General features: G+C 35.6%; 1 protein-coding gene across 1 annotated transcript; it reads right to left on the reverse strand.

The window, feature by feature from the left end:
* Positions 1-5166: 5166 nt before the first annotated feature.
* Positions 5167-11560, reverse strand: LOC110446166 (carbohydrate sulfotransferase 5-like). The gene is made up of 4 exons (XM_021491175.1): positions 11244-11560; positions 8678-8803; positions 8037-8223; positions 5167-6800 (listed from the first exon to the last, which is right to left on the reverse strand). The coding sequence occupies exons 1-4, from the start codon at positions 11314-11316 to the stop codon at positions 5819-5821; spliced, it is 1368 nt and encodes a 455-aa protein (XP_021346850.1). The 5' UTR covers positions 11317-11560; the 3' UTR covers positions 5167-5818.
* Positions 11561-11979: the final 419 nt, after the last annotated feature.

Genomic DNA, 11979 nt, shown 5'->3' on the forward strand with positions numbered 1-11979 from the left:
CTCGCACTACTGTTTACCGGATCAGCTGTGGGTCCCTGATCTAGTCCCACTACTGTTTACCAGATCAGCCATGGGTTCCTGGCATAGTCCCACTGCTGTTTACCGGATCAGATATGGGTCCCTGGCATAGTCCCACTACTGTTTACCGGATCTGCTATGGGTCCCTGGCATAGTCCCACTACTGATTACCGAAAACGAAATTCAGGAGATGTTACTGTTTGTATGAGAAGAAACAATGCAGTTGAAGTCTTCAGTGTTTTCCATACAGTGTGACAGAGACCCTTAAAGTGTAAAACTAGAAAACGCAGTAGACCCTACTCCTAAACCACTACCCGCTACATTAGCGTCGCAGTGAGTGTGACTACAATGGCTAGCTGCTTTTGTTTTCATGCATATGTTTGTAAGTAGCCTTATATATTTTAGTAACACGTTACACGTGCAAAATAGAAATAGTAACAATTTCCAAACAGAAAAATACGGGAGTTTGTAAACGAAACTGGATAAAAACGAAAATGGATATACACGAAACACCACATATATTGATGGTATCTCGATCGTTTATCTATCAATACAGACAGATCGATAATTAAGACGGATATTTAACATGATGTGGCTCTCAAATAGTACAAAAACGAAACAACATTATGTGCACACACATTTGAAAAATGAAAAAAGCTCTAAAAGTTGTAAATCATATGCATATTATAACACAAACAAAGAAGTAACTAAGTGTCAACAAATAATTGGTATAAGGACAGCATATGAGCAAGGGAAATATGTATATGTAGCTAGGTGTTTGAAGAAAGGGGTACAACGAGAAAATGACAAGGTGTTCCGGAAGGGTTAGCGTCTTCTGCCTCATCGACGACACACGCTATGTAAATCTATGTAAATCTATTTAAATTCAAACAATGGCAGGCCCTCAGGTGGAGAAACGGGGCAGTGATCACCAAACAAAATACACTGATAAGCAAAATTGAAACATCGATCTTTATATCACACAGGAAAACATGTTTAAATGATGGCGACCATAAAGTTTGTATATCGTCTTCCTCAACCTGCACATCTCTTAGAATCGTGTGTCCTAAGTTTTTCCGTCAGCAGTCGACATCTGTCACGGACATCGTGATGTTCATGGAAAGCCCTTGTATTCACTGCGACATGTAAACACCGTAGGTCCGGGAGGTAGGTGTGTTTCTCTTATTGCACCGCTTTGCAATAAAGCTGTCCATTTTGATCATATTGTAAATACAGATAATACATTTTGGTGTTTAGTATATTTGACCGTTTAATATTTCATTTCACCAGGTAACATATATAGTTACATTTTTGTAAAACTAAAGAAGCATAATGCACAATTATCAATATCAGTAAGGTATTCTTCTTAATAATTAACTAAATGTAGGAAACATATAATGTTATTGTCTGACTTGATGTACTAAACCCAAATTCCGACCAATCTGTTCACCCAACACTTTCAAATAAGCAGTCGGTTTTAGTATGATTTCACATAACTGCACGTTTTGCCTTCTTTGTCAAACTGTTTTTCATTCCTACTTTGAAGTAGCAAGGTTCTACATAAAAGTTTTCCGCCCAACGTAGAATATAAAGTGGGAAATTATTTCTATGAATATGAGTTTTAAGAAGAGCAATATTAACGCCCTGATGAACCTTCGACTTCGAACCTGATAAACTTAGAAATGAACTCACAAAATAAAAAATGAATCATGCTAAACTTAGAGTAGAAAGTTTTAATCAACGGTAAGATTTCCATTTTATTCACTTGAGACTTTTTGTGTTAAACAATTCTTAACTCGAAGTGGATAATTTTAGTAGAAAATAGGTCATGGTCCGCTGGGTCAAATACTCTACTTAAGTATACGTATCCGAGGCTAATCAATCGTTAGTTGTTATATAAGTGAATTGCGATACTTTTAAAATGATTTTTATAACGCTTGTAACAATGATTTTTCTCTTTACGTTCATAAAGCGGGATAACTCGTGTACGCTAAGATTCTTGAATATTATGACTTGGGAATAGTTTAACAGTAATTTTACTTAGTTTCAAAATGTATGGGTAAATACCATATGATAGATTGTGATATAATTGTTATATAATGTATAGTAGCTCTAAGATGATAAGTAAGATAGTGTTATCTTCACGGTTTATCATTGTGGCTATCACAGATAAGTTTCTTTTTTTGTATATACATTGTATATACCTTGGGGTTATGCAATCATGATATGACAGGAAATTAAGGTCAGCTTGGAGACCAATTAAGACAAGAGGCCCATGGGCCTTAACGGTCACCTGATATATTTATACAGAGAGTTGATTTTTGTTTTTAACATGAACAGAAATATTATTCAAAGTGACAAAAAACAATAAAACCACCTTATTCAATATATAGCATGCAGATTTAATACTGAAAAGTATTTGAAACTAGCACCACTGACTCTAAACAAGGAAATGAAGAAAAAAAAAACAAACACACGGACTCCATTGGGCCCCACCCTACAGCCCTTGGGGGTAGGGATAGCTCAAAATTTTCAAATATCAAACTGTCAACTTAGGGTTATAATTCCAATCAAGTTATCAACATGTAATATTCAAAGTATCATTTCCATTATAAACAATAACAAATTTCCCCCCCCCCTCCTTCCCCAGGGGTAACCGTGATACCCTAGGGTCATAAAATTATTTCCAATGGCAATTAAACAAATGCTAGTCCAAAATGTGATTTCCCTATATAAATTATAGTAAAGTTTACCCCCTCCCCAGGGGGAAACGTGAGACCCCAGGGTCATGAAATTCACAATGTTGGTAAAGCACCCTAAGACCCTTCCATCTATGAAGAGCAATTGATTCTACCATATCTGGGTCTTGAGAAGAAGATTTTTGAAATTTCAGTCAATTCAACCCTTTTTGGCCCCACCCATCAGCCCCTGGGGGTCAGCCAGGGCTCATAGGTACATACTATCAAACTGCTACCTAATACTGATAATGCTAACCCAAATTGAATTACTTCCAATGGCAATTAAACAAATGTTGGTCCAAAATGTGATTTCCCTATATAAACTATAGTAAAGTTTACCCCCTCCCCAGGGGGAAACGTGAGACCCCAGGGTCAAGAAATTCACAATTTTAGTAAAGCATCTGATGACCCTTACATCTATGAAGAGTTTTTGATTCTACCTTATCTGTATCTTGAGAAGAAGATTTTTGAAATTTTAGTCAATTTTACCCTTTTTGACCCCGCCCTTCAGGCCCCTGGGGGCTGGGGACCATATAATTCACAATTTTAGTTGACCTTTCACCATGGAAGGTTTCTGAAAAAAATTCATTGAAGATGAGGGACCAAAATCACAAATGGTCTCTTTTTGACAAAACTGCATGTTATCTTTTGAAAGTTTCTTTATAATTGTGATGTATTGTGTATCAGTAGAGCTGCAAATAATAAAAATGGCAAAACAAAGAAGCACAGGGTTGATAAGTAGGTCACTGTGACCTTGTTGTATATCGGCTTAAATATGTCATTATTTGTTTTGCTAAATATAAATTAGAACCATACAATTATCTTACCAAAACTGTAGTTTTAAGTATCTTAACCAAATCTCATTAAATGCTTTGTTTAGATGTTTTTCAGGAAAATGATTTAAGGACTAGTTTTCGACAAAGGATTTAGACATTTCCAGGAAAGATTTCAGGGTTAATTATCAATAATATTATTCTTAAATAAGTTTCTTTCTGTTTTTAAGATTAAAATATTTCCATTCTACTTAATTTTTCGCAAAGGTGCTGGCTCTTGTTTCAGTCAGTTGTGAACGGTACATGAATACATTTATCCTATCCAGAAAGACGGTGTCCGATTTAGTGTAGATATTTCGATCATTCTCTGGGTAATAAGATGATACCAAGATCGCTTGATGAAGATTCTTGAATAAAATCATTTTTCCGGATTTTTTAAAAATATTTATAGGGCACTGATTTGTATAATTGTAGATTTTTTTTATTTGGAAGAATAAGTGCATACAGATTAGCATACAGTGTACATGGTAGTGATCGCTTCAAGCAATATTTGGTATACAGTAATGGTCATCATTAATTGTGCTAGAAGCATCAGTTACCTTGGTAGGGTTTGTAATAAGCTGCAAGTTATATGCAACATCCACGACCCTGATTTAAAACCTATAATGAAATCATCCATAATACCAATAATGTTTATAAAGACTCCAATTAAGTCAATGGACACTGCTTGTACATGTACTGCATTGCTATTATTAATATCACTATACCATTTGTTAACATTTACTACAAACGTTTGACATAGGTTTGACAAATATGACAGACTGTACAGACAGACTGTGCTCTCCGTAACATTTACTACGTACGTTTGACACGGGTTTGACCAATATGACAAGCCGTACAGACAGACTGTGCTCTCCGTAATAATTGCTACTAATTGGTACTGGGATAGAAGATATATTAGTGTATTATAAAATTGTTTTTCAAAATATATTTGGATGGTGTTGGTAGAACATATCTTCTCTATTTCGTTATAAAGCGGGATAACTCGTGTAAACTTTAAAGAATCGGAGGAAAATACAGATTATTGGATACTTATGTTGATAATACATGTATGAATAAGGTATAGTGTAAACATGTTTTGTAAGCTAATTTCAAAAAATCAGGGTCAATATCATATATGATCCAGTAGCTAATGATATCTCTATGTTAGAGCATTGGTGCTCAGCACAATGGATGGATAACAATCATGTTCTAGTCCTCATAAAATGGGGGATGATTTGCGAGATCCATATTGTAAGATTTATATTGTTAATGTTCGAGATATTTCCAAATTTCCAACTCTTATCCTACTATCAGTAGTACAGGAACATTGTTCAGATGTTCCCAAAAACGATTTTGTAAAGGGCTAATTTTAGACAAGGGTTTTAGATATTGTCAGAGAAGGTTACTGGGGTAATTATCAATTATTTATTTATTTTTAAACCTCTGTTGATAATATGAGTTAGGTATAGCGTAATAATAATCACGGTCTTCCTATTTTGTGCTATTCATTAATCTCATTTTTTTCCTTATTTATCTGTCAAAACCACAAAACAAGTGAAAAACAAATAAATATTGACGAATATATTTCCATGATAGAAAGTTGTATGTCGAAAGATGTCTGTCCTGAGTAAGGCATAACATGTACATGTACGTATCACAGGTTTATATATCACACTCTGTGTAGCATAATCAATTTATTCATGAGTAAATACTCTGTACAAACATGAAGATTTATTGAAAAATGTATGCAAGTTTATCTATTTTGTGTTTAAGCGGAGGATTGATCGCTCAGTACTGACACTGCAAGCCTGAACTTGTATCTGACTGTTAATTAATGAGAAATTGATATATACAGTGTACCGTATTGCATGAGGGCCTTCCGGACCTTTTTCATTCCGTAATATTGATCAACCAATTGTACCAAATCGCACATGTGTGCGGAGAGAAGCTCACAAAAGGGCGAACGATTGTTTAAAAAAATCGCACAGTTGTGTGCACCTTGTGTGGACGGTGTGTGCACGATGTATGCATGATGTGCGCACGCTATTTTTGGTGCGTTGTGCGGTCACACAACTGTAACATTAAGAAGTGTTAATTACAGTTTGTATAATGATACTTGTACACATTGTTATTTGGACAGTGCTTGAAAACGTAGTACAGAACTTGAATTAAAGTGAACTAAATTGAATACATCACAACATCCACATGGGATAAATATTTGTATAAACAACACCCACATAAAATAAACTACGAACAATACCTGTCAGTGTAGGATTTGTTATATCGATCACTATAACTTAAATCCATCAGCTCTAACTGTGATTTAAACGAGCGCACACCTATCCTTTCGTATGTTTCACTACATAGTTTATCGATCAATATAACGTCATTATAGGGTATCTTCAGACGCCAGCCGCCAGAGATAACCGTAGAATTTGTTTTGAAAACGTTGTAACCTGTTCTGATACCATTTGACGTTATTTCCTCCGAAATTGTCAGGTTATGTTCCACCTTGTCTGTGTTACTATTAGTTGTTGTTGACAAATTTTCGGTGACGTCATTAATGTTATTTGTGTGATTCATCACCGAATGAGTAATTCCTTTTGCGTATGAATTAATCCAGTCTTCTGTTTTCGGGTTAAACGGTAGTGACAAGTCACTGTATATTTTACGTAGAACTGTATCAGGTCTTTCAGCCAGACACTCGTATCTTAGTGGGTAAATCCGCCCTGGGTACACATCTTGTAACGCACGTACCTCGTCAATGTCACGAGACATTCTGTGACATAGTTGTTTAACATTTGGAATAAAACTCTCTTGCATAAATTCTCCTATGCTTCGACGGGACTGTAAAATCGCCCTGGGATCACGTATCAAATGAATAACCTTTAAATGTTTTATCTTTTCTAATATAGCCTTTGTTAGCTGGAGTGATATCCGTATGGACTTTACAACGCGTTGTTTAGACAAACGACACTTGCGCTCAAGGTATGCCGTGCATTTTGATCTGGTCTTGGACATGCGGTCAACAGTTTTCTGTTTTATTTTCCCGTAACGATGTTTCTTAAGCACAGGAAAACATTTCTCAAGTCTTCTATGATCTGCAAGCTGCTCAAATTTTGAAAATGAGTGAAGCACTTCCTCGGGTAGTGAGTCTAGTTTGCATTCAAATATATCTTTGAGAATTGAAATTGCAACCTCCGGCGGCTGGAGCTCATTGGTAAACATACTGAAACAGAAAACACGAATACGTATATACACTACATTACGTTCATGTGCTTTTAAACCATTTGGTAAGTTTTTATTGTGCTATATAAAAGGTTACCCTCAATCATTACTGTCAAGCATAAATATTAGGATGTTTTGGTTAATATTGATATGAAATCTCATCACAAAAAAAACTTTGAATTGTTGTATTGTCATTGGCCCTTATACAAAGTGATGCTAGAAGTACCTAGATATGATTTATTGATATCGTCCAATTCTTTTGTTATTCCCGCTTTCTGAAAACAAATTGGAGGTTGAATGCTTGTTAATTTAACGTGGCTCCACACACACCTGGTTGGTTAATTGGTATCCGTGTAATACCTTTGCTAAATATGGTTTGAGTTCGGTGTGCACACACATATTGGCAAATGTCAAGCAAAGTGTGATTGCAACGTAGTTTATATATTTACACATTTTTTTCGTAAACTTTGTGTTAAATTGGCAACCCATTTCTTATTTTGATTAATTGGTTTTCGTGCAATAACTCGCCTAAAACAGTTAAACTAGCCTATTGTTAAGTTTACTACAATGTAGCATCCCAAATTCATACATATTTAGTATTCGATTTTTTTTTTACAATTTTAGAAGCAAACCAAACAGTTATTTCTGCCTTTGACTCATCAAACCACTACATGTATAATAAACAACAGATAGAATGTAAATCCCACGATTTGGCTTGTTAATTCTAGTTTTTAGTAAAAACACCAAAATATGCATTATATAATTCTATATAAGGATCAATTTATTTACATTGTTCAAATTACAACAATTAAAGAACTTTTGATATCACACACGTTGCAATATGGCCTTGCAAAGTAAAATCGCATTTGTGACATCACGTGCGACAGAAGGATAAAATAAAACATAAACTTCAATGACTGGTCAATTATCACAACCATGGTTTATTCATCCATCAATCGGGATTCGTCGGCAATTCTTAACACTCCTCGTTCGATCGAATATGTAACCATAGTGACTTCGATATAATCTAATACAAATGATGTGCCGGATAACACAAAATGGTAAGGAGTAACAATTAAATGATTCAATGAGACGACAGGAACATGTTTTTGGTCACTATCTTTCAATAGTTTTTTTTTATATTAATTCGTTTTTGTTTCTTTCTAATGGCAACACTCAAATGTATGTGATTAGACTAATTTGTAAAGCGATAATGATGTTTGTACTTGTTACTTACCTACATCTATTGTCTCTATGACATACCCGTTCGGGTGTAATATACCCCTTTTTGTATATTTCCCAAAACGGTTCGAAGCTGTAGAAAGTATCATTATATCCCTGTTGTAATGACTCAGCCACGAAGGACGAACCACTTCTCATGTAAGTCAGGATCAAGATCTTTGTCACATTTGTAAATTTGCTCTCTAAACAAAATTGTAACACATTGTTTTATGTAACTGCATTTTAAACCATTTCTGTTGCAGCAATATACTGCTAAAATAATATGGCTCGCATGTATGTGCAAAACAAAATGTAAACATTAATATCGTCTATTTATACTAATTGATACGACCTACCAATTTATCAATGGTTGTCAGTATTGAGCTTCTTAAGATGTTGAGAAGGGCTAGTTAATCAACATTATCATTTGGTAGTGTTGTGGGGGGTTTTCTATTTCAAAAAAAATTCTACTCGCGTCAGTTGACGACATCATCTACTATGCATTTAAAAGCATTCCTCAAAATAATTTTCCGTAAAACCAACACCACTTTTACCCTAAGTTCCTACCACTTTTGTATAATATATACTGATGTTTCTCTGTCCGTACGAGATAGAATCCACTTACATTGCATATTTCAGTATTTCTGTTATACGTACGTTTGTCGCCATGGAAACGTTCTGTTACGTCATCTTTAGAAGATCTGTGCACCATTTCCACTGTCCTATCACTGTCCCTCTCCGCTTTCACAGAAATTAATGTAGAACGTCTGGGATAAAGTATCCCTACATATCACAAAAATACCGTTTTCATAATAGTTAAATAATATTGTATAAATGCGAATAAAATTATAACTCCATAACTTAGTTTAATAAACCAATTACATAGTATATCCAAAGATTACAGTTTTTAAAAATTATGATTACAAGAAATGTGAAAGGTTGTATATTTGTGTTTAATTTTTAAAATATCTGTAAGCATATTATACATGTAAACCTCTCTAAATTGCCTTTTGGTTCAAGTGCTTAACCTTCGTTGCATTATTTTGAATAAGAAAAGCACAAACAAACAAAAACGCACACACACATAACAAAATCACATCTAAAGTGTAAACAAAAACCGTGCTTCGAACTCTAAAATCGACGAAACAAGGACGAAACTTAGGAGCACAATGAGAATAGGACTAGATGTCCTGGAATGACAAGTGTCTTTAGCTTCATCAACGACATCCGCCAGATAAACAGAGGTTACACAACGAGTGCTTGTTGAATATGTTATTTATTCCACTCTCGTTAGTTGATTTTCAAAAGTTACAAAAGACACGAGCTTTAGCGAGTGTTTTTCTGTAACTTTTGAAAATTAACTAACGAAAGTGAAATAAATACTATACTCAACAACCACGAGTCGTGTGATCTGTTTCTACCACAATCTCAGTAAGAAACAGTTAGAGTGTGACCTGATTTGAATAACATACACACATGTGTTTGTTGACAAGGCTGGCGTAGTGATATTATCCAAGCGTGCGTCCTGCGTTCGCGCCACAAAAAGTGGATACTTGGGCGTAATTCTAACTGTATGTAAAAAGTCACTCATAATATTCAAAAATGAAAATTTGTTTACAAATTTAATAATTGTCAAAATAAATGTTGCAAATCATCTGACCACAAAGAAACAGTGGCTCAAGACCAACAAGACATTGTTGGAAATGACAGCATTTAGAAACGTGGCATAAAGAATTTATGTCAGGCATGCGCAGTCAAAGTAGGAATAATATCAGGCAGTCCAAGTAAGAATACTGTCAGGCAGTCCAAGTAAGAATACTGTCAGGCTGTCGAAGTAAGAATAATGTCAGGCAGTCCAAGTAAGAATACTGTCAGGCTGTCGAAGAGAGAATAATATCAGGCAGTCAAAGTAAGAATAATGTCAGGCAGTCCAAGTAAGAATACTGTCAGGCTGTCGAAGAAAGAATAATATCAGGCAGTCCAAGTAAGAATACTGTCAGGCAATCCAAGTAAGAATACTGTCAGGCTGTCGAAGTAAGAATAATGTCAGGCAGTCCAAGTAAGAATACTGTCAGGCTGTCGAAGAAAGAATAATGTCAGGCAGTCCAAGTAAGAATACTGTCATGCAGTCCAAGTAAGAATACTGACAGGCTGTCGAAGAAAGAATAATACCAGGCAGTCCAAGTAAGAATACTGTCAGGCAGTCCAAGTAAGAATACTGTCAGGCTGTCGAAGTAAGAATAATGTGCTTGCCTCCTTGTGATAGCGCGGATAGTGCTATTTCACTGAAATACCATGCCGAAGGCACCCAGTACAGCGTTCCACCCCGTCACATTATACTGACACGGGTGAACCAGTTGTTGCCATTCCCCTTAATGCTGAACGTTAAGAACGGAATAACAACTACCATTGTTAAGGAATTTGGTGTGTCCCGGACTGGAGATAGAACCCTTTGCTTTCCTCACCTGAGCGAACGCTCAACATTAATGCCAAAAGTGAGGTGTTGGCAAGCAAGGCGCTAGGAAATAAAAGTCTCTCTCTCTCTCTCTCTCTCTGTTCAGTGATGTCTTCTAGTGCTACAGTCCTCCTATGGCGTAACCCCTTTCACCACTGTAGACCATAGTAAACTCATCCAGATCAATACATGATAGAGTCTACTAATGTTACATAGGGGTGAAAGGGTTAAATGTAAAAGGACTTTAAAGCCCAATAAAACAATACATTTACATAACCTCCTTCTGGTCCCTGACAATATGACTTGTTGCACTTTCAATATGTATAATCGGAATGTGTCAACTTGAAGTGGATACATATAGGACACACATAGGCGAGTGCACCGTTAAAATTTGATACTACGGGTCAAAGAGGCTATAATCCAAACTGGTCTTAGCTACTGTTGAAAGAGATAGAAAACTGCATAACGTGCACAGTACGGTTATTTTATTGGCAAAATGTAACTTCTAAATCCATTCACGTGTACATGCCACAGAAAATCATTGTTATGTCCAGGTGGTATATTTGTTCTATATGTGGTAATATCAGTACATTGCGCAACAGGAACCTCCAATAGCCTATAAAGCTGAAATCAAATATTAGCAACTAAGTAGACACGACACATAACACAGTCCTTTACACCTCATGTGATACGGCACTCTCTAACTGAAATCATTGCATCAGGATTGTACAGCGAAGACATTCTTATTTATAATGAAGGTTTACTTACATAATCCAATGACTGACAACATCAGGATCACAGCTAACTTCTTCCGATGACGTAGTTTGATGACTGTCCTCATTACCGACGACTACGTACGTTGTGTCCAGAACTCCTGTCTATGTCGAGTTTTACAATTACATGTGTCAACTAGGTGGCATGTTATCAGTAAACTCACGATGGACAGAAATAAATCTTAAATTGTGGTAGAAAAGATTTGAGATATTTTAAAGTTGTTATATGTATAAACGATATGTTATGTAAACACAGATGAATTGATGAACGTTGCTATACCTCATAATGAATGGTACGGCATGTACGCAATGTAGTGCTGTTATCAGCATGTTTGTACTACAATGAGTTTACGTGTGTGACATAGCAGGTCGACCTGATAAAGATATCTTATCAATACTTAACAAACTCAAGACTGTAAATAGACAAGACAGATATTCTTTAAATCCTCTTATAAGAATTTAACATGTGCATTTTCGTTTTCTACCATAACTTGATTGTCAACAAGAATCTCACATTTTTGTATCCATATTCAATATCTTAATCATCCACGTAACGTAAAGGTTTAAATAGTCGAATAATTGCCAAACCAGGCCACAAGAAAACAAATAAATGTTGAATGAAAATCTAAACATCTCAAATGTTGAAATGGACGCAGTAGATATAGTTTGGTCGTTTTTGCCGCCCCAAGTAAAGGGCACAAAGGTAAATGCACATTTCCACAGGGGGTTCC

This window comes from Mizuhopecten yessoensis, unplaced genomic scaffold (genome assembly GCF_002113885.1).
Source record: "Mizuhopecten yessoensis strain PY_sf001 unplaced genomic scaffold, ASM211388v2 scaffold2599, whole genome shotgun sequence".
Taxonomy (NCBI): Eukaryota; Metazoa; Mollusca; class Bivalvia; order Pectinida; family Pectinidae; genus Mizuhopecten; species Mizuhopecten yessoensis.